Source organism: Vipera berus (genome assembly GCF_964194415.1).
Source record: "Vipera berus genome assembly, chromosome: 2".
Taxonomy (NCBI): Eukaryota; Metazoa; Chordata; class Lepidosauria; order Squamata; family Viperidae; genus Vipera; species Vipera berus.
This window is the reverse complement of record NC_138203.1, coordinates 265,272,095-265,298,599: the sequence shown is the minus strand read 5'-3', so window position 1 is coordinate 265,298,599 and position 26,505 is coordinate 265,272,095. Positions and strand designations below refer to the sequence as shown.

The window sequence follows — 26,505 nt, the reverse complement described above, 5'->3', positions numbered from 1 at the left end:
GTTAGGGTATAAAAGCATTATCCAGTGCATTTTCTCAACACGTGAATCAAAGTGTTTTGAGCACTTTGCTTAGCATCAGTAACTTTTCTTCCAAGCATTGCCATCCACAGATTTCAAGCCAATAAGATGAATGTCTTCTGTAAGTAACTTTTTGCCTGAGACACACTAACTGAATTATGGCTCGAAGGAAATGTATTATTTAATATATTATGGCTCGAAGGATACTTGGGCGAATGTTTAGACTGGATTAGACATTTTTTATTAACAGTTTATCGCATAGTCAGATGTTCAGACTGGATTGGGCATTTTTGTCCACCTATCAAATCCTTCACAAGGACCTGGGACAGGCAGATGTGGATGTTTTATAGAGTTATTGTCACAGGATGTAAGCTGTACCCTGAAAAGCTGCCTTTTGCAATTGACTGATGGTGAATTAGTCAATTATTATTATTCTTTGTTCACCACAATGTGAAGTCACAGATGTATTATTATTATTCCATGATTAAATTTCAAGATTTCATAACCTTTTATCATTTAAAATTAGTTGCCATTTAGGGAATTATTATGAATCATTGTTGTAATATAAATGATTGCTTGTGCTTGTGGTGAGGATAGGGAAGAAGAGAAACTACGTAGTCCAATATAATTAAATCTTGATGAAATTAATTACTGAAAGCCAATTTTGATCAAGTGTTCAAATTCAAATTAATGAGATAGGCGATAGCCAATTTGCCTTGATACATTTCTAATATTTGTAGTAAATGAGAAGAGCATACTAAAAATTAGTAGGTTAAATTTGTCACAAAGCAAGTTCATAAAAGGTACATACGTCCTGACTTAACCACAATTTGCTTAGCAGGTGATGGATAAAGGGAGTTATGACCCATGCTACCTAGAAATATGTAGAACTAAGGAGAAATTTCCTGAGAGAACACTTAATCAGCGGAACGACTTGCCCCTAGAAGTTGTGGGTGCTCCAACACTGAAGGTTTTTAAGAAGAGGTTAAGCAACCATTTGTCTGAAATGTTATAGGGCTTCCCACTTGAACAGAGATTTGGACGAAGGTCCCTTCCAACTCTGTTATTCTGCCCAGAATTACAGTCTTGTAGCAACCCTGCAACCATGTGATAAAAATTCGGGCCCTTGAAGGTAGGCAGCGTAGAGCAGAGGCAATTATGCCATTCGCCATAAGCCTTTGAAAACTATGTGATTGCCCCCACTCTCAGTACTCCCCAAGATCTGCTAGGCATTGCTTACCTCCAGGCAGTTTTCTCCTGCTCTTGAGATGCCCATGCAATCTATCTGATGCTTTAGAAGACTTTCAAAGTCCTGTTGGAATTGGCTCCAAGGCAGGTTTGGGAAAGAAGGCTTGGTGGAACCAGGAGCTGCATTGGATGGGCCATGTGGGCCTCTCAACAGCAGGAGAAAAACACCTGAAGGTAAACTATGTGTGGCAGATTCTTAAGAGTGATGGGGCTAATCACACTATTCCTCAAGGGTCAGATGCCTTGGAGAACAATGTGAGCTGACATTTCTGAGTGGCAATGGTGATGCTAGGACTAGTGTTGGGGCCTGGCTAGTGGCAGCAGGCTGAGACTGTAGCAGGCCATAAAGCCAAGGACTTTTCCACTTGGTGGCCTAGATAGGAGAAACATAGGCAGATATGTGGAATGGGCAGCGCTCCTTAGAAGCAATGGCAGTGCTAGGGCTGAAACTGAGGCCTGGGTGATGGCAGCTGAGTGAGACAGCTGAAGACCCCAAGCCGCTACTTCAGGCCTAGGCCCAGTGCTTCCACCAACAAGAACCGCACTGCAGAGCCAGGCTGGGGCAGCTGAAGCTTTGTACCACACTGCAGCACTTCTCCAGTTCATGAATGGTGTGCGCTGGGCGTCCCAGAGACTGGCCGACCCTCTGAGGCACCCTGCGCAACCACTTGTATGCTCACTTTCAAATGCTAGGAATGCGATTATTGAGCAAAGCAATCACCTGGGTGTCTCACTTAATGACAGCAACAACTCACAACTGCAGTTCCAATCTCAGTTCTGGTTGTAAGTTGAGGACTATAAGTAAACAATTAGGAAGCCAATGACCAATTAAGCAAGCATTCTTTGATGAGCATCAACTGAACAAGGGTGTTTTAAAAAATAAAATGGCTTAGCAACCTGTTCACAAATTACATTTGAGACAATTAAATCAAAATTTTAGAGTACTGCTTCAAGCTGAGCTAGAAAAACAATCAACAGAGAAAACATTTAAGCATCTGCACAACATTGTACCAGCTGTTTTCGGATTCTTTTTCCCACATTTCCACTTTTATGCTGAAAATCAAACCAGTCTTGCAGGAAGTCTTTTAATGCCCCCATAGTGTTATAGTTCTGTTTGTAGGGTAAATACTGCTTAAAGGATGTTATTTATTTATTTTTATTCATTCATAGTTGTTTGAGGTCACTCATAGCCCTTGGCATATCCATATCCAGTTTGACCATGTATCTATTCCAGGATTTCTCAAGCTTGGCAACTTTAAGAAGTGTGGAGTTCAAGTTCCCAGAATTTCCCAGACAGCATGGAGTTCATCTTAAAGTTGCTAAGGTTAAGAAACTGGTTTATTCTGTTAAGTCAGACATGTCAAACACAAGGCCCGGGGGCCAGATCCGGCCCGCAAAGTGGTTTCATGCGGCCTGCGAAGCCATCCTGGAAACAGTGAGGGAACGGCCCCCACTGCCTTGGCCCTGGCCCAGAGACCCTCCTCCTGCCAGAGACCCTCAGATCTGTCCCACTCCTGCCCAGGCCCCCATAGGCAGCCTTGATGTGAACTATGTAGAGCTGGCCACGCCCACCCAGTAGGCATACACACTCTAGCCACGCCCACCCAGTAGGCATACACACTCTAGCCACGGCCACCCAGTAGGCCACACCCACCCTGGCCATACCCACCCGGCCCCCTGAGGGCAACTGCAGTGCTGATGCGGCCCTCAATGAAATTGAGTTTGACACCCCTGTAAAGTAGATTATTCAGTGAAAGACAGCATGGCCTAAAACAGGGGTGTCAAACTGCCAGCCCACGGGCAGGATGTCTCATGCCAAAACCATGCCCACCCCATTGCCAGCAATGGGGAAAAAATCATGATATGCCGTGACACGTCACGTGACGTTGCAAGTTTGACACCCCTGGCCTAAACCATCCACTAAACTTCATGAGTGGATGACTATTAACCTCTAAGGGACAGCCACTTAAGTGTGAATTCTGCTTTTTTATTTCTGAAAGGAATAAAGTATTATTCAGAAATTGCTAATGAGTCTAAAGGTTGAAGCAGAAGCCAACTGAAGATCAGAAATAATATATATCTTATCTAAGTATTGACAGGTACAAATGTGAAAAGGAGAAGTTATAAATTGCAAGAGGAAATATTGAAATAATTATAGAAGACAACTGTGCTAACAGAAAATTAGATGGTGAAAGATAGGATATGGACAAAGGGGCTTTCTGGAACATGGGAAGGACGGTGGTTTTAGGCGGTCTGGAAAGTTTATCGGATGATTAGGGAAGGGGCGTTGAGTGCGATAGGAGAGGGAGGAAACTGCGTTGGGGGTAGGATATAAAAATGTGTCAAACAGTTCTATAAGGGGTAGGTGAACTCCTGTGTGTGTTTCAGTCCACCAAGCCTTTGCAAACACTTCATTTTGAATAAAACTTTGTTGCTGGAATTCCAAGGGAGTTTGTTTGTATTGGGATCTTGAGTCACGTTCCAAACAACTTGGGGGCTCATCCTGGGATATCCAAACGGTCCCTGGATCACCAGGAGTGGCCACCCCTAAGGGGACAGGCACCACATCGATTTTGATGGTTTACTGAAAGGTGACCACCCCTGGCCCAGTACATTGTATCAGCTGTTTTCGGATTCTTTTTCCCACATTTCCACTTTTATGCTAAAGAATCAAACCCGTCTTGCAGGAAGTCTTTTAATGCCCCCATAGCGTTACAGTTCTGTTTGTAGGGTAAATACAGCTTAAAGGATGTTATTTATTTAGTTTTACTCATTCATAGTCATTCACAGCCATTGGCATATCCATCCTGAAGAAGAATCAAACCAGTCTTGCAGGAAGTCTCTTAATGCCCCCATAGTGTTTATAGGGTAAATACAGCTTAAAGGATGTTATTTATTTATTTTTATTCATTCATAGTCCTTTGAGGTCACTCATAGCCATTGGCATATCCATCCTCCAGTTTGGCCATGTATCTATTCCAGGATTTCTCAAGCTTGGCAACTTTAAGAAGTGTGGACTTCAAGTTCCCAGAATTCCCCAGCCAACATGGAGTTCTGTGGTTGAAGTCCACACATCTTAAAGTTGCTAAGGTTAAGAAACTGGTTTATTCTGTTAAGTAGATTATTCAGTGAAAGACAGCATGGCCTAAAACAGGGGTCTTCAAACTCGGCCCTTTTATGACTCATGGACTTCAAGTCCCAGAATTCCTCAGCCAGGCACACTGGCTGAGGAATTCTGGGAGTTGAAGTCCATGAGTCATAAAAGGGCCGAGTTTGAAGACCTCTGGCCTAAAACATCCACTAAGCTGCATGACTGGATGGCTATTAACCTCTAAGGGACAGCCACTTAAGTGTGAATTCTGCTTTTTTAAATTTCTTTTCTCTTTCCTTTTCTTTTTTCCTCATCCTCATCCTCATCCTTTTGCCTATTCTTTGTGGCCAAAATCTGGAACCAAGCTATCTCTGCAGATCCTTTTCAAACACTGAATTATTTCAAATGGGATTTTTAAAGGGTTTTTTTTAATCCAATTTGCCTTCCTGTAGGTTGAATCTCCAATTCTATTAATTAATTTTTATTTATGAATGTAGAAACTGGTTCAGTAAGGCAATTCTAATTGTTATACAAAAGCAACTCTTGCAGTCAATGCAACAAAAGCACAATAAGCTATTATTAAATATATAGAAATACAATTAAGCATTACTTAATTAATATCCCAGAAGCTGAACAGACTTCAAATTCTAAAGACCTTTATCTTTTAGATACATTCTGAGAATGTTTCTGTGCTTTGTTGAGGGACACTTTATCCAGACATGGGTGCTTTCCATGGGTGCCCACTGCCCTTGGCTTTAGCATGCGTATGAGTTAATTTGATTATTAGAGTCTACAATCAGGAAAAGAATTTAGACAGCAGAACATGAGGAAACAGGGTGGGGAATGCAGTTTTGGAATTACAGACTATAAGAATTCTAAGATAATAATAATAATAATAATAATAATAATAATAATAATAATAATAATAATAATAATAATAATAATAATAATAATAATAATAATAATAATAATAATAATAATAATTTTATTTGTATACCGCCCTTCTCCCGAAGGACTCAGGGCGGTGAACAGGGCAAACATATAAAAATACAGATAAAAAAGATAAAGATAAAAAAACAGAAGTCATAAATATTCTTTAAAGAATATTTTAAGTAACTTCCCCAGGTCTGGCATATTCCAGGCGCCTCTAATGAAACTTTTTTAAAGAAAGCAGTTGGGTTAATTGGCATCAGCAGCAAGACAGAATAGTCATCATTTCAGTTCACAGTCAGGTCACAAGTGGGAACCTGCAGCGATTTTCTGGGAAAGTTCAAAATTTTCTTTACATTTGTAGTCAAATGCCATCTAACTTTGCTTATAAAGGGAGTATATGACTGAAGAAGCTACTTGGATAAGCAGTGAAATGTTTCAAACCAAAAAGAAAAGAAATCCAGTTGTCATGACTCAACTTCCAAACTTAAAAAGTGAGATTTTTCTTTTAAAAAATGCAGTAAGCATTCATCTCATGGAGGAGAAGAGATGGGATAATTCTCAGAACAACCATGGAGAAGAAATATAGTTATTTTTTAACTTGCAAAATTTTGATAGAATTGCCATGCATATAGAAGGAAACATCTCTAAGTTAACTTTACAACAAAAAAAACTTCCAGGAAACAACAACAGAGAAGGAGCAGACAAAACAAATAAGTGGACATAAAATTGAAAATAGAGACTCAAAGACATAACTTAACAAAGCAAGAAAACATGATTTAATCCTAGTGGGGAAAAATTTATGAGAAATAGAAAAAACAACTCATCCCTTAAGACTACAAAATAAATCTGAGGACAAAAAAAACAGATTGGATAAAATGGAATGTAGAGAAGTTGAAAACATCAGAGGGAAAGGAAGTGATAAGAGAAGCAAAGAAGGAGAAAGAGAAAAAGTTTTTCAAGAAACATGGAAAGGCAAAAGCCTCACAAAAAGAGTACATGAATATATGAATATATGGAAAAATGTTTTTATTCAGCAAAACACATTGATCAAGATACTGGTCAAAGGAAAAAGATCAAAGTGTAAATTAAGAAAATAGATGATGGGATTTACCAGACAGAATATTTAAAAAAGAAACATTTGTTTGACTATGGTTAAAGAAATATAAAAGATTCTGAATACATATGTCATTCCAATAGGGACGCGGTAGCTCAGTGGGTTAGGACGCTGAGCTTGTCGATCAGAAGATCGGCAGTTTGGCGGGTTGAATCCCGAGTGCCGCGTAGCAGAGTGAGCGCCTGTTACTCGTCCCAGCTTCTGCCAACCTAGCAGTTCGAAAGCACGTAAAAATGCAAGTAGAAAAATAGGGACCACTACGGTGGGAAGGTAACAGCGTTCCGTGCGCCTTTGGCGTCTAGTCATGCTGGCCACATGACCACGGAGACGTCCTCGGACAAGCGCTGGCTCTTCGGCTTTGAAACGGAGATGAGCACCGGCCCCTAGAGTTGGAAACGACTAGCACACATGTGCGGGGGAACCTTTACCTTTACTTTATGTCATTCCAAGAGAGATGAATTCTTTAAATGATGCTGTATGTTTTTTCCCCTTTTTATTTTATTTCTTGATATAAGTAATATAATACTGCTGAAATGGGCAAGATGAAGGAAATGTTTTAGATAATTAAATGTGTCTGAATTTAGGGAAATTATAATGTATAAAAAAGAAAAAATGTTTTGAATAAGAGTTAAAGCATTACATGACTAGACACATTAAATGGAATATTTAAAGATTAAATATATTTTAATCAGGGTTAAAAAAATAAGAAATATTGGGAATGAATATATATTAGCTTAGGAGGAATATATATTTTAAGTAGTATTTTACTTTTTATATTTCTTTAATCTTGCTCTTTTTTCCTTTTCTTTACTGTTTTTATCTATTCTTTAAGAAATGTAAAAGTGTTGAGATGGTTTATATGGGAAAAATGGATTTAAATATTTAAATGTAATTATCTGTTGAGAAAATCTTAACCAGCAAGAATACTTTGAACTTTATGGGAGAAACAAATCTAAATACAGACTATAGCAGGATATAAGATGAGGCAACCAGAATGATTAGACAGAAAAGAAATATTATATAGATGTGATCATTATTTCTAGGAATATTGGGGAAAAATCATATATATAACTTTTATTTATCAAAATAATAAGAACTGTATTATTTCAAGGTTTGCAAAGAAGACATTTTGGGGAAAAGGAGATATCAACTATTGCCCTGTACACCGCCCTGAGTCCTTCGGGAGAAGGGCGGTATAAAAATAAAATAAATAAATAAATAAATAAATAAATAAATAAATAAATAAATAAATAAATAAATAAATAAATGTACTATGTGGATTATGGATCATAGAAACCAACTGTTAATTATTTTTCTTTACAAATGTAAACCCAGCAAACACACTGTTTACCAACTATTGAGTGATTTATGTTTTAAAAAATCAATAAAATATATGGGGGGGATAAAATTGTGTACAAAATCAATTAATGTCAGTGCATGGGAACTTTGAATGACAGTGTTGGAAGAGCATCAGGCTAGCCAAATATCCACCTGGTGAGAAATATTTGAGTAGAAGGATACTTTGAATGTTGTAATCTTTACAGAAATCTGGGAATCAGGATTCTCCCACGAATCAACATTCAAGTATTATACACTAGATGGCACAACACCCTGAGACCTAGCCAATCAGAAAATCTCCAGATGTAGCAGAATAATAGAGTTGGAAGGGACCTTAGAGGTCTTCTAATCCAACCCCCAGTTTAAGCAGTAAACCCTATGACATTTCAAGACAAATGATTGTCCAATCTCTTCTTAAGAACCTCCAGTGTTGGGATCACACGCAACTTTTGGAGGCAAGTTGTTCTGGAGGGAAGTTGTTAATTGTTCTGTCAGGAAATTTCTCCTTAGTTCTAGGTTGGCTCTGTGAAGCACTAACATTTACTTGAGTATAATTCTCAGGTCAGATTAATTTCATTATAGGTATTATAACAGCTACTTGGAAGGATTATCTCAAAAAATTAAGCAAGCAAGAATTTGAATAAGAGTCTGCCAAGAAAATGCTTGGGATTGGGAAGCAAAACCCCTTCCAAGTATCAACCCCTTTCACACTGCTGCTGAGAAAAGAAGATGGACATTGAAATCAAAAGGAGTTAAGCTTGGGTGAAGAGGATTTATTTGTGATGAGGTCCTTTGTGTGACCAGAGAAGCAGAAGGAATGACTCTGTGTCCATTTTTGCTCATTTTATAGCAGTTTAGATGTAGCGTAGGAGACTTCCAGAACTCTAGTTAGAAGATGGTTCAATGATACATGTAAAAGAATGGAACAAATGAACAGAACCAGAGGCAAAAAAACCAGAATAAGAAAAAGCAGGAAAATGCCATCCTTACACATATTCCATTTTTGTATGTGTTTTATTCAGTTATGTTCTCACTGCTGTTCTTGGCTACCTTGGGAAGCTGTGCAGATGACAAAAACCCCCTAGAGGAATGCTTCCGAGAAGATGACTATGAAGAATTTCTAGAGATCGCCAAAAATGGTCTGAAAAAGACATCAAACCCAAAACACATCGTGGTTGTAGGAGCTGGAATGTCTGGGCTTAGTGCAGCCTATGTTCTTGCAGGGGCTGGACATAAGGTAAGCCACTGATTTTTGTCTATCAACAATTGGACAACAACAGCATCATTTAGCGAAAAGTCAAGTTGGCACCAACAATCATGCAGTTGGAGCCCCATCCTTTTTATGTCCATCATGAAATAGAAAAGGACAGATTTTCACTGCACAGTCATAGATGCCATCTTGGGTTTTTTGGGCCCCAGTCCTTTTATGTAGTGAGTTGCTTTTACAGGCAAGGAGCGACACAGCATCATAGCATAGCTTTATTGCAACAGGAACAGAACTACCCGAACAGCAGGTAATGGCCAGTACTTATACACTTAAGCCCTCAGGTGTTCACCCAATTACCTGCCTGGAACCTCCCGCCCAAATACGAATGTTCCCGCTGAAACGGTTGGGACTGTCAGGGTCCCCTGAGGACTAGCCTCGGCTTGGCAGGAAATACCCGCTTAGCTTCTCTATAATAGGCGAGAGTCCAGTGGCTTAGCAAATTTACAATACAGTACATAACAAGTCCCATTGATGAGCGCCTCAGTGGAGAGAATATGTAGATGACATTGGATAGGCTCAGCAAGCCTTGGCATTTTCTCACAATGTTCCATTCTTGTAGCTAGCAGAATTTCTAACCCTTACCCTCACCTGCCTTCACAGATACTTCCTTGGGGTACAGGTTCCTAGGAATCTGACAGCACCCACCCATTAAAAAAATGCATTCTGGAGGGAGATACTAATCTAATTTGAAAAGCAGATCCTCACTTGTGTAGTATCTATTAGGTGAATGCCCCAGCAGAAATGATAGAGGACATAGATACAGACTATGTCTGTCATGCTCTTCCTCGGAATTTCAAAATGCAGAAAAACAGTATGAAATAGTAAACCAAGGAAATCAAGATATCAAAAAGGAAAAAGTAATTTGTAGGTAAATCTAGTTTGTTCCAATCTGGTTCACTATACCTCTCCCTGCCTTATTTCCTTATGTTTTTATTTTCATCCTGTCCATGTGCTGCGTCCTACTTACTTTCTGTTATCTGAACCTTTCAAGTTCTCTTTTTGAGGACCATTCCAACTCCCCTTAACCATAATTTTCCCACACTCATCTTCCCTTTCAACTCTTTCACTCTTCATTCAAATACTGGTTTTGAGAGTTAGTCCTCATTCATTCTTTCTACATGATCCAACCATCTCAAAAGACTTCTTCCGTTCCACTCACTTCCTTTTGAATACAATCCATATGCTTCCATCAGTCATTTATCTTGACCCAATCCACCCATACACTCACTCACACTCACTCACACTCACTCACTCACTCTCTCTCTCTCTCTCTCCATTTAACTTGGTGGAGCAGTGGGCTAATGCCTCCCTAAGTAACACCAGCTGCCTGCAATTAGTGCAGATTCGAGTCCCACCAGGCTCATTGATTTGTGCTTCTTAGATTGTAAGCTGCCCTGAGTCTTCGGAGAAGGGCGGGATATAAATGGGATTAAAAAAAAAAACTTTTGTATCTCTCCTGACATAGCCTGCTCTCATTTTCATAGAACAAAATGGGCAGAAGAACTCTACAGAGTCATTGTCCTTTCTCCTCATCCAACCTCCAAACATTAGCTGATTATTTTCACAGCATCTTCAGCTTAGCCTAGGATGGTGATAGATAATTTAGTGCCATCGTTTTATTGGTGACCCCTCATCCCAAAGAGAGATGGTCTTAAATAAGAGAGGAGGTCCCTGGGGCATCACATATTGATATAACCAGGAATTGTTTACCCTTTATGGCTACTAACTGAAACACCTCTTAAGAGGAGCCTAATCACTTTAGAATGGTGCCTCTTACTCCCAACTCTTCGGTAATCCAGAAGGATAAGATGAAGGCTCTGAAAGCAAATGAAATATGTAGCAGGATTATGAGAGCTGCATTCTCCCCTCCCAAGCCCCAGAGATTATACTTTAGAGCAATCCAGTCCGTTTTTCTCACGAGCCTGAGCCTGGACCCTGGCTGAAAGGGAGATAGATAATCCATTTCCTCTAGGATCCTATGTAACTAATCTCTTCCTCCTTTTAAACATCCTTCCTCACAATGTGAAGGTGGTAGACAGTGCAAGAGTCATCGCATGTAGCCAAGTCAAGTGTGGGTTCAAAAGCACTCAGTCATCTCCACTTTTATTTTTGTGCTATTTATGCTCTAAGTGTCTTCAGTTGCTTCATCTGGGAAACCAAAGTGTTGCTTGGCCTTAGAAACTAGAGAGCGATTGGAGGGGCAATCCTCTCCATTGCCCTGCAATCTCCAGGAATTCACAAGGTGCAAGATTGTCAGGAAAATTCCCAAGCATCCTCTGGAAACCCTGTGGATCTGTTGGACACTGAAAAGGACATAGACCAGGGATCTTCAAACTTGGCCCTTTTATGACTTGTGGACTTCAACTCCCAGAATTCCTCAGCTAGCATGCCTGGCTGAGGAATTCTGGGATTTGAAGTCCACATAAAACGGCCAAGTTTGAAGACCCCTGACATAGACCATTTGAATAGGACATGCTACCTAGCAGAGATCCAGAATACCAAGGATAATACATTTTGACCAGAAAGTGATCTGAGCACAGCAAACGTGTAGAGTCTGATGGCTGATTCTGAGGTGTTAGCACAGAACTTTTTTTTGTGGCTGCAGTGGTCCATCTTGATGTGGGCTATGAACTTCACAGGAGGGAGAAACTCAGTTTGTATTGCACAGTGACTGCAACGGTCATCATGCTGTTTAGAATAAATAAATAAAGAAAATGTTACTAAACCAAGTTTAAATTGATTAAAACAAAGAAGACAAAGAAAAGAAAAAGTCCTGATTGCAAAGAATAAATCTCCTTAGATTCCAAGATATTCAAGTGAGACAGCTGAAGTTCAAATGCTATTTCACACAAAATATTCACTGCACACAAAAAATGGTGGGAAGCAAATAAATGGGATAGAACTTCCAATAATTGTCAAGCATAACAAATTTCAACATTGCAGTTCAGCTATTTGAACTGTTGGGACACTATTGGGGGAAGATGTCTCAAGGAACACTAATGAGAAAGGTCTCGAGTGTCAGAAGGGAAAGATGACAAATGTTGAGAAGAACAGTTAACATAGAAAGATGCCAACTTGTGGTAAGGAACCTTAGGGAAGGGAAGAGTGCACACAACCATAAAATACTGGCATCTCAAATCCAATGCTATGAAGTCTCCCCAAAATAAGTCACAAAGCAGCCGAGCAGTGACGTTTTAATAAGAAACCATTGTCAAAATGAGGCAGTGGCTTTCCTATTTGCCTTCAGGTGACAGTTCTTGAAGCCAGTGAACGTGCGGGAGGACGAGTGAGGACTCATCGAAATGTCGAAGAAGGCTGGTATGCCAATCTCGGGCCCATGCGTATACCTGAGAAACACAGGTGAGATGTGAGATGATCATGTTTACTTATCTCTTCTCCTGGCATACTAAGACTGGATGGTTGTGGAGATATGTCCCGTAACAACATTGCTATTTTAGACTCTGGGAATGTCAGCCAACATTAAATTCCACATATTTGTAGGGGTGGTTCAGGAGCTATTTAAAACTTGGCAGCAGAGCTCACACCAATTTATACTAAATGAACAGGACAAACGTGATAAGGCATGAAATGGAGTATTGCTCCTAGAGCATTCACAGGGTTGGTTAAGCTAATTTTCTTTAGAGGTAAGAGGACAAATTAGGTGGAAACATCTAGCTTGGCTTTCAAAAAAGCTAAGCAGGCCCAACCTGATCTTGTTTAGTGCTTGGATGGGAGACTACTAGGAAATCCCAAGACTGTAGGCTCCACTGAGAAGTCAAAAAAGTGGCCTAGAAGGACAAATAACTGGGAATAAAATAAGTTTAATTTGGATTGGAATCATTCTCTTTGACCTTATCTTTCTTCCATGTATCTATTCATGTGAGAAAAATAAGCCCGATTCATTTTGATAAGAGAATGGTTTGTAAGGGTTTATCAACCAATTTGAGAATTGTTGCTGTTTTTCTGTGCTGGTTTTTTCTCTCTTCTCAATTGGTAGCTCTCTTTTTTTATGGAGGGGAAAAGCTGTGTTGAAACTGGAAGTTCTGGCTAAATGTGTACAGTTTTTCTTTCTATATATAAAGCAAAGTGATATAGTGATGCTCCAGAAATGATGACAGAATAATTATTTGACTTTCACATTTGCACTTTAATTCTATCGATAATCAGATACAATCTTCTGCATAGAACTATACATCATTCTTTATATATATATTTCTTTCACTGTTTTCTCCTTTCCTCTCCCCAGGATTGTCCGGGAATATATCAGAAAGTTTGATCTGCAATTGAATGAATTTGTTCAGGAAACTGACAATGGCTGGTATTTTATCAAAAACATCAGGAAGAGAGTAGGGGAAGTCAAGAAAGACCCTGGCCTCTTGAAATATCCCGTGAAGCCTTCAGAAGAAGGCAAAAGCGCTGGACAGCTATATGAAGAGTCGCTCAGAAAGGTTCAGATAAGTCCTAAAATTTATTTTTAATCAGGAAATTTATGCTATGACTTGTTTCAAGCAGTGAATCATATAGACAGAAGGTTCCAAAAACCCTCTCCAAAGCTAGTTTATAATCCAGAGCTGTCCTCAGGGTATGGTCAAAAAAGTCAAGGTGGAGGCCATAATAGGCCATAATAGGCCCTGCCTGTTTTTTAATGTCCAGGGAGGGTTCCCATCTTGACAAAATGATAATTGTTGAATTCTTGATTGCTTTCCTGCAAGTGTTTTGTTATCAGCTTGGTATCAGCTTGGAGTTTCTTGGCTCATTATAAATGGTAGTTAGGCCTATCAGTCACGGTTGGGATGTGGTTTTTTTCCTTAATAGTTCCTTGAATAGGTTATTGTTTCTTCTTTGCTAAAGTTTATCTGGTCCTGTTTCGATTTCTCTAGGTTCATTAGTAGGTTCATTATTTCATCTTCTTGCTTTTGGCCCAGCTCCCCTCTCTCAACCCATCCCATTTCACAAGGTTGTTGTGGGAAAATAGGAGTGAGCATTAAATACCCTGACTTGAGCTGTACAAAAATAAAGGTAGTGTCAGAATCCATTTATATCACACTCATAATTGTATGTTTAAAACATTATTTCCCCCCCCCCATGGATTCTGCCATCTCCCGAGGAAGGAGGAGCGCTTGTGGATTCAGCCTGCCTTAGGTTATTTCAAAGACCAAGGGAAACATTTTGAACTGGGGGAGCAAAGGGGAGGGTTAGGGAAGAAGGTATCTAGCCTGTGTCTCCATTTGAATCTGTAAAGGAAGAAGGCAATAACCATAAAGATTCGAAGTTCCCTTTTTCCCATGAAAGGGATGACACGAATTAAAATGATGGGGGGCTGACCAAATGGGGTTGAGGGAAGGGGGGTTGAACCGGGAACTCTTTATAAAGTTTCAATTTGTAAAACAATACCAAGTCCTGTCTTGTATTTCCACAACCAAGCATGTCCTAGTAAAAATTCCTTTTGGACTAGAACTGACTCCAAGAGTTTTTGTTTTCCTAAGACGTGGATTGGGGTGGGTCCTGACAGGTAGTATGTAAGCACAAGAATAAATAAAACTACTATTAATAAAATAATGATAAAATGGTTCCTATTTTATAAAAAAGTGCTACACTTGCTAGAATGCATGTATCAGTACTATGTCCTTTTAATAAATCTTGCTCAAGAGAGCTCCAAGAGCTCTTGCTTAAGAATAAACCATTTTATTTCAGAGCAATCCCTAAAAACTAGCTTTTGAATGTGAAAAGAAAAATGGCATTCAGAAGTTAAGGCCACTCAGCACCTGGAATTTCTACACCTCTTAAGATTGAAAAGGTTGGAAAACTCTGGTCTAGCCACTCCATGCATCTGATGGATTTATGCCTTTTAATAAAATATGTTAGTCGGAAATGATGGTATCAGACTCCACCTGATTTTTAACATTAGCCATAGGAGTCTCTTGAGAACACAACCCCATATACCATTTGAAGGCTTTTATGGCATCCTAAATACACCCTGAGCAATATTTAATTGCCATTGGGAATAATTAGAAAGGCAACTCCTAGGCTCATCCTGCTTTTCTGATCGGAATATTCCTACAACAGCTGACCATGCCAATCTCCAAGACTCACAGAGAAAAGTTAAGAGGGCTGACCAGTCAATGACAATACAATCTGCTCTTCGTACCCTCAGCAAATTAAAAATGGTCCGACATGGATAAAGTTATTCAAGCAGACATCAGTGGTATTTGTGCAGCTCTCAACCCGCTTGCTGAATTAACCCATTTTCTGAATGGGTTTCAGTTTGATACATTGGAAAGAAAGTTACCTTAATAAGCTATGTTTATATAAATATGGAAAAAATGAAATATGTCGGGATCTCCCACCTGTATGCATTGGCTTATGTGCAGCAACCATCATAAATGTGCACTGGTTGCTAAGTGACCAGATCATGATCATGTGGTTGCAAGGATGCTTCTTTACATTTTAGTGACCATTCAAAGTTTGAAGGGTCACTAAACAGTGGAATTGTTAACTAGGGACTACCTGTAATAGCTATGTGGAATCTTTAGCCTTTTCTAAGCTTGATTGTTTGCTTGCATCATTACCTGACTAGGTAATATCATCAGTTCTAATGAGTGTGTGGTTTGCTCCCTGTTTATATACAGAACTGTGTCCTGCCAGTATTGGCGGAACTGTCGTTTTCTCCTTGATTAGGGTATGTTTTCTGCTTGATTATTTGTCTGGTGTTAATACCTTAATGCTTATCTGGGAGTTGGTTGCTGGAGAGGATATGTTCTGTTCTTTTTTATTTCCTTTTCAGCTTTTTTATTTGAATGGTGTGTAGATGTGATTTAAGTCAATGTGTCTAATGATGGCTGATTTGTAGAATGCCAATCTCCTGGGAATTTCCTAGCATTTTGGGATTTAGTTTTGTTTAGGATGCTCATAGTTTCACAGTTGAAAAAATGACTGAATCAGTCTATGCCAGGGATGTTCTTGGATTACTGAATGTTTTGCTTTATTTAGGATGTTTTGGAGGCTTTAGTTGGCTTATGGCAATATCATGTGGTTCTAATGGTCTTTTGGTTGTTTATGAGATATTATTGAGGTATGGTAGTGTTATCCCTTTCACATCCTTTTCACAGCTTCTGTCGGTTGAGCTGTAGTGCACTGAGTGGTCAGGCACTTTCTGATAAAATTGCACAAGTATCCATTTCATTTTCCTGATGTTCAAGGTTGTTGCAGTGTGTTTGTGCTAATCTATATAGTGTTCTTACACAGCTTCTCTTGTGGAAATCACTTGTTTATTGTAATAATGGATCACTTGTTTAGTGTAGGTTGTTTTTCAATAGACCTCCGTTTCTAATTTGTCATCATATCCTGTGCGGTTGAGGATATCCGGGAAGGGTAGCATGTTGGGTTTTTTCCCCGTGTGAATTTTATTCCTTGGAATATGTTGTTGATTGTTTCGTGTGCATTCTCTAGTTGTTCCTTTTTTTATTATGACAAAGCTGTTATCTTCATATCGGATCCATACTTTTGGCTGTATGTGTGGGAGTGGCATAGTTTCAATATAGTGTTATAGTTTTATTATACCATACTGACTTTAATAATTTTTCCCATTTGTCATAAACCTAATTCTAATCTATACAGCATAATACTCTATCAATATTGATTCTGCATTTGTCCTTTTTATGTGTGTCTTTTTTCTTTTGTTTGATGTAATACCATTTTAATGACAAATACTTGCTTTTCCTTTCCCCTATGTCTCCTTTATCTTTTCCAAATCATTCTCAGGCTGTAGAAGAATTAAAAAGAACTAACTGCAGCTACATACTAAATAAATACGACACCTACTCAACGAAGGTATTTGGATTGTGCCTTGAAACCATGTCTCCAAACAGTACAGTTTGTGGCGGGGTGGGGTGGAGTAATCTTTAAGGTATATTATCGTGTTCTTCTTAGGGTATTATTAGAATATGAGACAAATTACTTACTGAACCATCTGAGAGTTTCAAATACTAAAATTAGCTGTGATCCAAAGAGCAAGATGGCAGTCATTGACAACGGTGTCATTGAAGATCCACCTGCTTTTATGAGGTTTTTATTTGCACATGCAACACAGTAAAACACAGGTTGGAGGGGTCTCCTTGTCATTCAGTATTCATGGCAATTGACTGTGTCCCCCCACCCACCCAAAGCCATGCAATGGCCTTCTTAAAAAGTATCCGGACCTGACTCGCATAACAGTCAGAGATACTGCCTGTTTGGCCTATTTTAACTTAGTTCTTCAAGTGGTGAGTAAGAACTTGACACTCCCCAAATCAATCTGAATACTAATTGAACATGCTTGCCATAAAGCCTGACTGTTGACGACAAATATAGGGAAGCACAACAAAAAAGTCATAAAGGCGTCACAGAAAGTACCAGATTTTCTTCTCAGGACATACAGATTGTACTACATGCTTAACTTGGTCCTCTTTTGTGCTCATGATGATTTAACTCTAAGCTGGCTAACAAGCATTCTGTCTGGACTGAGACACTTGGACTGCAGCTTGTAAAGGATTTGGTCTAACGGAGAGGGTGGCCATATTATATTTAATAAACGAGATGGAATGCAATTAGTTCAAACAGCAAGCTACCATGTTGTCTGACTGGACAACTCCCCTTCTGCTTTGCCCTCCCAAATTCTGGGTCAGAATTGCCAATCGCTTTCTTTCCTGTGGTTAGATCTTAATAAGCATGTACACTTTTATAAGTGTATCATTAAATTAAATGTATATGTGCAAAGTTAAAGCACTGAAATGCAGGCATATTCATGGATGCACAACGACAAACTTTAAAATATAGAATCCCTTCCTATTGTAACCTTGCTTGACATTTCCCCAGACATTGATCGTATCATCTCAAGCTTTATCCCATTTATTGAAAACCATGTAGAAATAATCCTCAACTTACAACTGTTTGCTTAGTGACCGTTCAAAGTTACAACAGCAGTGAAAAAAGTGATTTATGACTGTTTTTCACACTTACGACCATAGCATCTCTGTGGTCATGTGATGAAAATTAAGATACATGGTACCTGACTCATATTTATGACCTTTGCAGTGTCCCAGGGTCATGTAATCACCTTTTGTGACCTTCTGACAATCAGTCAATGGGGAAGCCAGATTCATTTAACAACTGCAGTGATTCACTTAACAACTGTGACAAGAAAAGTCATAAAATGGGGCAACACTCACTTAACAATTGACTCGCTTAACAACAGAAAATTTGGGCTCAGTTGTGGTTGTCAGTTGAGGACTACCTGTATATTGCTTTCAACAAAATGGAAGTTATTTAAAAGACAGATTATTCCCCTGGGGGTCATTAAGTGGAACAATAACAGAAGGATTCTGCTTTGTGCTTAAACCCCTAACTCAACACTTCCTCAGATTTAGAAAATTTGTCCTATTTGCAGCCCACCAGTTACAATCTGAAATCAAAGTTCTTGCTTTGAAAGGATGTTCTTGGACAATATATTGGAGACGGATTTCAGAATTTCTCTCCCCAAAACAGGAGTATCTAATTAAAGAAGCAAATCTGAGTCCTGGAGCTGTAGATATGATTGGAGACTTACTGAATGAAGATTCTGGCTATTATGTGTCTTTTATTGAGAGCCTGAAACATGATGATATCTTCGCTTATGAAAAAAGGTAAGCAAACCTGTATCACTTGGATTAAATGATTTCCTCATCATTGTCCCATTTTAAAGATGAAATCCCTTGTTTATCCATTAAAGGATCCATGGGAATCTGCAAGGGTCTGGAGATAAAAATCTGAAAGAGGGCAGGCTCATGAAACAGTCAAATCCTCACCTCATTGGTGTGGGAATGCACACAAACCCTTAACTCTTTGCTGCCAACTAAAGTCCTGGCGGCAGCTAGGAAATCTGGCATGGCTAGGTTGGGTATCTGTTAACCCAAACCCCAAGCTGGCAATTGAAACCAACTCTAACATAATATTGCAGTTGCAAGAAATGCCACTTATCAATAATGGTAACATTATCGCTAGAAATTATTTTTTTAATAAAAAATTTTACAGATACATTTTAAACATAAAACCCATCCCTCCCCCACCCCCACACAACCTCCCCTCTCTCCCCCTCCCCCCCCCCCGACTTCCCAGAGCACAACACAGGGTAGAAACCGTAACCATCTTAAACTATAATATGCTAACTAACTATAATAACACTTTAAATCCTATCGCAATTTAGCTCTCCTTAAAAATAACTAAATAATAATAAATCTTATAAATCTAACACTTATTCAAATGCTAAATAAAACTTTTTAGTCCCATATTTATTCTGAATGTAATCAATCCATCTTTTCCATTCCAAGATATATCTTTGTTGCGAATAATCTTTCAAACATGCTGAAATTTTTGCCATTTCTGCCAAGTTCAAAACTTATAAAGTCCATTCTTCTATAGTAGGCAAATCCTCCTTCCAATATTACGCTACCAAAAGTCTTGCTGCCGTTATTAAATTCAACATCAGTTTAGTTTCTATAGCAATACAGTCTATAGAAATACCCAGCAAAAGTAATTGTGGAGAAAACTTTATATTATAATAATAATAATAATAATAATAATAATAATAATAATAATAATAATAATAATATAATAATAATAATAATAATAATAATAATAATAATAATAATAATAATAATAATAATAATAATAATAATAATAATAATAATAATAATAATAATTTGGAAGGGACCTTGGAGGTCATCTAGTCCAACCCCCTGCTCAGGCAGGAAACCCTATACCATTTCAGGCAAATGGCTGTCCAGTCTCTTTTTAAAAACCTCCAGTGTTGGAGCATTCACCACCTCTGGAGGCAGGTTGTTCCACTGGTTAATTGCTCTAACTGTCAGGAAGTTTCTCCTTAGTTCTAGGTTGCTTCTCTCCTTGATTAGTTTCCATCCATTGCTTCTTGTCCTGCTTTCAGGTGCTTTGGAGAATAGCTTGACTCCCTCTTCTTTGTGGCAGCCCCTAAGATATTGGAACACTGCTATCATGTCACCCCTCACCCTTCTCTTCATTAAACTACACATACCCAATTCCAGCAACCGTTCCCGATATGTTTTAGCCCCCAATCATCTTTGTTGCTCTTCTCTGTACTCTTTCTAGAGTCTCGACATCTTATTTACATCGTGGTGACCAAAACTGGATGCAGTATTCCATGTGTGGCCTTACCAACGCATTGTAAAGTGGTATTAGTACTTCACGTGATCTTGATTCTATCCCTCTGTTAATGCAGCCTAGCACTGTGTTGGCTTTTTTGGTAGCTGCAGCACACTGCTGGCTCATATTGAAGTGATTTTCCACTAGGACTCCGAGATCCCTCTCACAGTTACTACTATTGAGCAAGGTACCACCTATACTATACCTGTGCATTTGATTTTTCCTGCCTAAATGTAGAACCTTACTTTTTTCACCATTGAATTTCATTTTTGTTAGATAGCGCCCAGTGTTTGAGTCTGTTCAGTTCCTCCTGTATTTTAAGCCTATCTTCTGGAGTATTGGCTATTCCTGCCAGCTTGGTGTCATCTGCAAATTTGATGAGTCCATCTATCCCCTCATCCAAATCGTTAATGAAGATATTGAAGAGCACTGGGCCCAGAATAGAGCCCTGGGGCACCCCACTACACACTTCCTTCCATGTAGATGTAGTTCCATTGAGGACCACACGCTGAGTATGGCCTGTCAGCCAGCTACAAATCCATCTGGTGGTGATGCTATCTAACCCACATTTTTCTATCTTGTCAAGTAGTAGGTTGTGATCTACTTTATCAAATGTCTTACTGAAGTCCAAGTAAATTATATCTACAGCATTCCTCTGGTCCACTAATTTTGTCACTTGGTCAAAGAATGTAATAAGATTTGTCTGGCATGATCTGTTTTTGACAAACCCATGTTGACTTTTAGTGATGACTTTGTTTGCATCAAGGTGTTCGCTGATTTGTTGTTTGATTATCTTGTCCAGAATCTTCCCAGGTATTGAGGTCAAGCTGATACGTCTGTAGTTTCCTGGATCTATTTTTTTCCCTTTTTTGAAGATGGGAACTACATCAGCTCTCTTCCAGTCCTCTGGTAGTTCTCCAGTGCTCCAGGATCTTTGAAAAATATAGTTCAGTGGTTCTGAGATCACGTCTGCCAGTTCCTTGAGAACGTTGGGGTGTAATCCATCTGGTCCTAGTGATTTGAACTCATCTAGGCTGGACAGGTGTTCACTTACCATTTTTGTGCCTATCTTAACTTGCGTTTCTATTCTGTTTTTTATGGCATTGGTTTTGGTAGGTTGGGCTGTTTTTTCCCTTTGTGTAAAGACAGATGCAAAAAACGAGTTAAATAGTTCTGCTTTCTCCCTATTGCTTGTCACCTTCTTGCCACTTTCCCCCACTAATGGACCAATCATTTCCTTAACTTTTTTCTTGTTTTTTATATGTTGAAAGAAGCATTTTGTGTTACTTTTGACTTTGGTTGCAAGCTTTAGTTCATTTTTAGCCTTAGCTTTCCTCACTTCATCTTTACAGGCACGGGCTATTTGCTGATATTCTGACTTAGTTATGTGCCCCTCTTTCCAATTCTTATACTTGTCCTTTTTATCTTTCAATTTATCAGAGAGTTCTTTATGCAGCCATGCTGGTTTCTTTTGAGAGCTGTTATTTTTCTTCTTTGTTGGTATTGTACTAGACTGGGCCTTTATTATCTCACTTTTCAAAATTTCCCAAGCTTCTTGAGTTGTTTTCCCCTTTAGGATTCTCATCCATGGAATTCTTCCCATGGTCTCTCTAAGTTTATTGAAATTAGCTCTTTTAAAGTCCAAGACTCTAGTTTGGCTGTGTTCTATTGCTTGTGCCTCCAGAATGTTGAATTCCAATATTGCATGATCACTTCCCCCCAAGGTTCCTGTGGCTTTGACATTTTCTATCATTTCATCTCTGTTTGTGAGAATTAAATCCAATATGGTTAATCCCCTAGTTCCCTTCTCTACTTTTTGGGAGAGAAAGTTGTCTGCTAGGTTTGTCAGGAATCTGTTTGATCTTCCACTTGGTGCAGAGTTTGTCTCCCAGTTGATATCAGGGTAATATTTTTCTTAAATATCTTCTGCATATTCCACCAAATTTTAATCCAAAAAGCTTTAACCTTTTTACATGGCGTGCCGCGGCCGGCAGACCTTACAAGAGATTCCCCTGTGGTGCTTGCCAGGCCGGCTGACCTTGGCAACAAGTCCAAGCCATTGGTGCACCGCCCCTGTCACTGTTTGTGCAGGGACCCAAAGGCATTCCCCCCCCGTATGGGGATCCGCTCTGCCGCCCCCTTTTCTCTGCAAGCCTTTGCTGCCCCTTCTCTCCGCTGCCTGGCCTGAACAAAGAGGAGCCGAAGGGAGCAGCTCTGCAAGCCCCGCCGCCCCCTTCTCTCAGCTTCCTGGCAGCACATCCCGCAGGGGAGGTCTGCTAGGGAGGTGGCAGTCCGGCGTTGTTTCCCCCCTCGTGCGTGTGTGTGTGTGTGTGTGTGTCAGACCCGCAGGAATGGCTAGTAAAGGTGGCGGCAGTCCGGCATTTGCGTTTCTCTGTGTGTCAAGCCCCATGGGCCCGACACACAGGAGGGGGGGACGCCGCTTCCTTACCAGCCATTCCCGTGGGCCTGACACATGCACGCATGCATGAGGGGGGGAAACGCTGGACTGCCGCCGCCTCTACCAGCTCTGCAAGCCTTTGCTGCCCCTTCTCTCCGCTGCCTGGCCTGAACAAAGAGGAGCCGAAGGGAGCAGCTCTGCAAGGCTCTGCCGCTCCCTTCTCTCAGCAGCCTGGCCCGAACGAAGGGACGCACCTTCGTTTGGGCCAGGCAGCGGAGAGAAGGGGCAGAAGAGGCTTGCAGAGCTGGTAGAGGCGGCGGCAGTCCAGCGTTGTTTCTCCCCCTTGTGCGTGCGTGTGTGTGTCAGACCCACAGGAATGGCTGGTAGGGAAGCGGCATTCCGGCATTCCCCCCCTTCCTGTGTGTCGGGCCCACGGGGCTCGACACACAAAAAAACACAAACGCCGGACTGCCACCACCTCTACTAGCCGTTCCCGCAGGTCTCTCTCTCTCTCACACACACACACACACACACACGCACGAGGAGGGAAACAACGCTTGACTGCCGCCTCCCTAGCAGACCTCCCCTGCGGGATGTGCTGCCAGGAAGCCTGGCAGCCTGATGAGCGGACCCTGCGAACCGCAGCCCATCAGCTGAGGCCGAGCCAGCTCCGGGATGCTGCCAGAGTCAACGAGCAATTTTATTGTTATCTACCTGTATTTTTATTTTTGAAATTTACCGTGAGCTGCTGCATTTCCCAGCCTCGGCTTATACTCGAGTCAATAACTTTTCCAGCTTTTTGGGTAAAATTGGGGGTCTCGGCTTATACTCGAGTCGGCTTATACTCAAGTATATGCGGTAATCACATCATGCTTAAATCCCACATTTATATTTTCTATCTAACATCATTTTTAAATTGTTTCCAATACTGAAATACTTTCTTTCTCTTTTGTAGTGAATTTAATCCATTAACATTCCAAGTTAGAAACTTTGTCGCCATCTTTTGCAGCTTGAAGCTTTCGGAACATTTCTTGCAGATCCACAAGTATCTGCCTCTTTGGCCAACTAGCTCCTCCCACTGCTTCACTAGAAGTAAATTCCTGACTTGTAGTTATAGAACACTGCTTCTGTTGTTGTTGTTGTTGTTGTTGTTCCTTACGTCTAGATGCAGCCCGTGTCACTCTTTGAGCCTTAGATTCTTCTAATAAAACCAGGGGTTGCACAGTTTCCAAAATTTGCTGTATTTCTTGTAACTGTCGCTCTCCTTCAAAATTAATTTTTATATCAGTTAGAAATGGCATATGAAGAAGATTGCCATTTGTGCGGACTTGTTCTCTGTGTAACATCTCCTCTGCTTTAATTAAACCATTAGATTAACAGTTACTACATATTCTTTCTGAAGCATCCTGTAAAAAAAACCCCTTGGAACGAACATTCTGGACTATCAAGATAGCATTTCATGTTAAACCATTCTACAAGGGATAAAGCACATTACCCTTTGTATTTCACAGTTAATTCTAAAAAAGTATCAGAATTTTGCAAACTTTGCTTAGCATTGTAAATATTCACACAGTCAGTTTCTGTATCAAGGCTTGTATAGCGTTTGCTTACCCAAGCTATGCACAACTAAATAGGAACTAAGATGTTCATTTCAGCTCAGGTATAAATGTCCCTTTTTATATTCTCCCTCATCTCAGATTTATGTAGTCCTATTTGACAGATATTTCTGAGTAGACAACTTGAGATAATGCCATCTCTTTCAAACGTAAAATATGTTTACATAAAATATGTTAAAAATGTAAAATTATTATATCAATGTATATTTTCCTGAGATAAATTTGTATAGATAAAATGATATTGCCAATAATTTTGAAAGGCATTCCTTAATCAAACTTATTTCATATTTCAGATATTTGCTTATCTAAGAATTAACCAAAAGCATTATGGTAGTAATATATTTTGTTTAATAGCCCTTCCTGATGAGATCCCTGATATGGTATCACTAGATATTGTAATGTTGTAAGCCGCTCAGAGGCACCTCATGGTGAAATGGGCAGCAAACACATTTGATAAGCAAAAATAAATTAATAATAGAGAGCACAGTCAAAATAAGAATAAAGAATGTTGTTTGCTTTCTATCAAATCTGCTGCCAACTTCTTTCCAGAACTTTTTTCATTTCACCGTCCTGTGACAAAATGTCTTTTTATTCACTAATATCATTATCCAATTTTAGCAGAGCAGGTTTTTACTTCCTCTGTCCCATTTGGTCTTCCAGATTTGATGAAATTGTTGGTGGAATGGATCAGTTGCCTACATCCATGCATCGAGCCATTGAGGAAAGTGTGCGTTTCAATGCCCGAGTAATCAAGATACAGCAGAATGCCAACCAAGTCACCGTGACATATCAAACCCCAGAAAACAACCCGTTACTTGAGACAGCTGATTATGTCATTGTGTGCACTACGTCAAGGGCTGCCCGTCGCATCAAGTTTGAACCACCCCTTCCGCCAAAGAAAGAGCATGCTTTGCGGTCTGTCCACTACAGAAGTGGCACCAAGATCTTCCTCACTTGCAATAAGAAATTTTGGGAGGATGATGGCATTCATGGTGGGAAGTCCACAACTGATCTTCCATCCCGATTCATCTACTACCCTAACCATAGCTTTACTACTGGAGTTGGGGTTATTATAGCCTATGGCATTGGTGATGATGCCAATTTCTTTCAAGCTCTTAGTTTAAGTGAGTGTGCTGATATTGTCTTTAATGACCTTTCCTCCATCCATCAGCTGCCCAAGGAACAGATCAAGACCTTCTGTTATCCCTCAATGATTCAAAAATGGAGCCTGGATAAGTATGCTATGGGTGCTATAACCACCTTCACTCCCTACCAGTTTCAACATTTTAGTGAAGCGCTCACTGCACCTGAAGGCAGAATTTTCTTTGCAGGGGAGTATACGGCCAATGCTCATGGTTGGATTGACAGCACAATTAAATCAGGGCTGACAGCAGCAAGAGATGTGAATCGTGCTTCTGAACTTTAAGAAGGAGGTCAGCAACATTTCAGGCTAAAATTCCCAGAATACCAATTGGTAATTCTAAGAGCTCTAGTCCCAGGAGGTTGGAGCCAGAAGGAAGTGGGGGAAGATTATCACATTTGGCCTGGCTAAATTATCAAAAGTGATCGATATCAGCCAAAGCATGTCAAAATATATGAGAGCATTTTAGAGGAAACAAAAATAAACCACAGAATGAAAAGGATTACATTAGCATGCCACCCCAATTTGGAAAGGAAGTCCTCTCAAGACAATCTATATATATACTAGTAAAACTCTCATTTCTGTAACATTTTACTGGGCAAAACAGTGCATCACAGGGCAAGACCTTTTGAACCAAAATACCTCTAATGGGCTAACTTGCAAAATACATCCACAATCTAGAACCCATGGCTTTCCTGGAATTAAAATTTAGCAAATGTTATGAAAGATTTTATGACACTTGCCTGAAATACATTAGAGTTGCAATAGGTATAGAGTTAGATTAGAAGACTTCCAAGGTCCCTTCCATCTCTGTTATTCTGACAAAAAAAATATCATAAGACAGTTTATGTTATAATACAAGTTACCATAAAACATTTCCTGGGCTGATGTTTTACTGTGCTATACAGCTCACCATGGGCTATTTTCAAGGCAGATACGTCTGTGAATGTATCCCAACTTTTCCGTGAAAGTAATGCATTGTTTTTGCTCTGCCATTGTTCAGGTGATTGAGGAATCTGGTAAAGAGTTATCTCTGAAGGGATGACCAGAAAGTCATGGATTGTCTAGTGTTGCGATAAAGATAGGACCCTTCTGTTGCCCTTTCCAAAAAGTAATGGAAAAGAAACGTGCAATTGTTGTTAAAGTGG

The 26,505-nt window shown here is 39.8% G+C and overlaps 1 protein-coding gene across 1 annotated transcript; it reads left to right on the top strand.

Annotated features, from left to right (window-relative positions):
• On the top strand, positions 1-26,134 carry LOC308663580 (L-amino-acid oxidase). The gene is made up of 7 exons (XM_081320126.1): positions 1-139; positions 8,765-8,979; positions 12,257-12,369; positions 13,256-13,457; positions 16,771-16,839; positions 18,532-18,668; positions 24,877-26,134. The coding sequence occupies exons 1-7, from the start codon at positions 127-129 to the stop codon at positions 25,640-25,642; spliced, it is 1,515 nt and encodes a 504-aa protein (XP_081176252.1). The 5' UTR covers positions 1-126; the 3' UTR covers positions 25,643-26,134.
• The last annotated feature ends 371 nt before the right edge of the window (positions 26,135-26,505 follow it).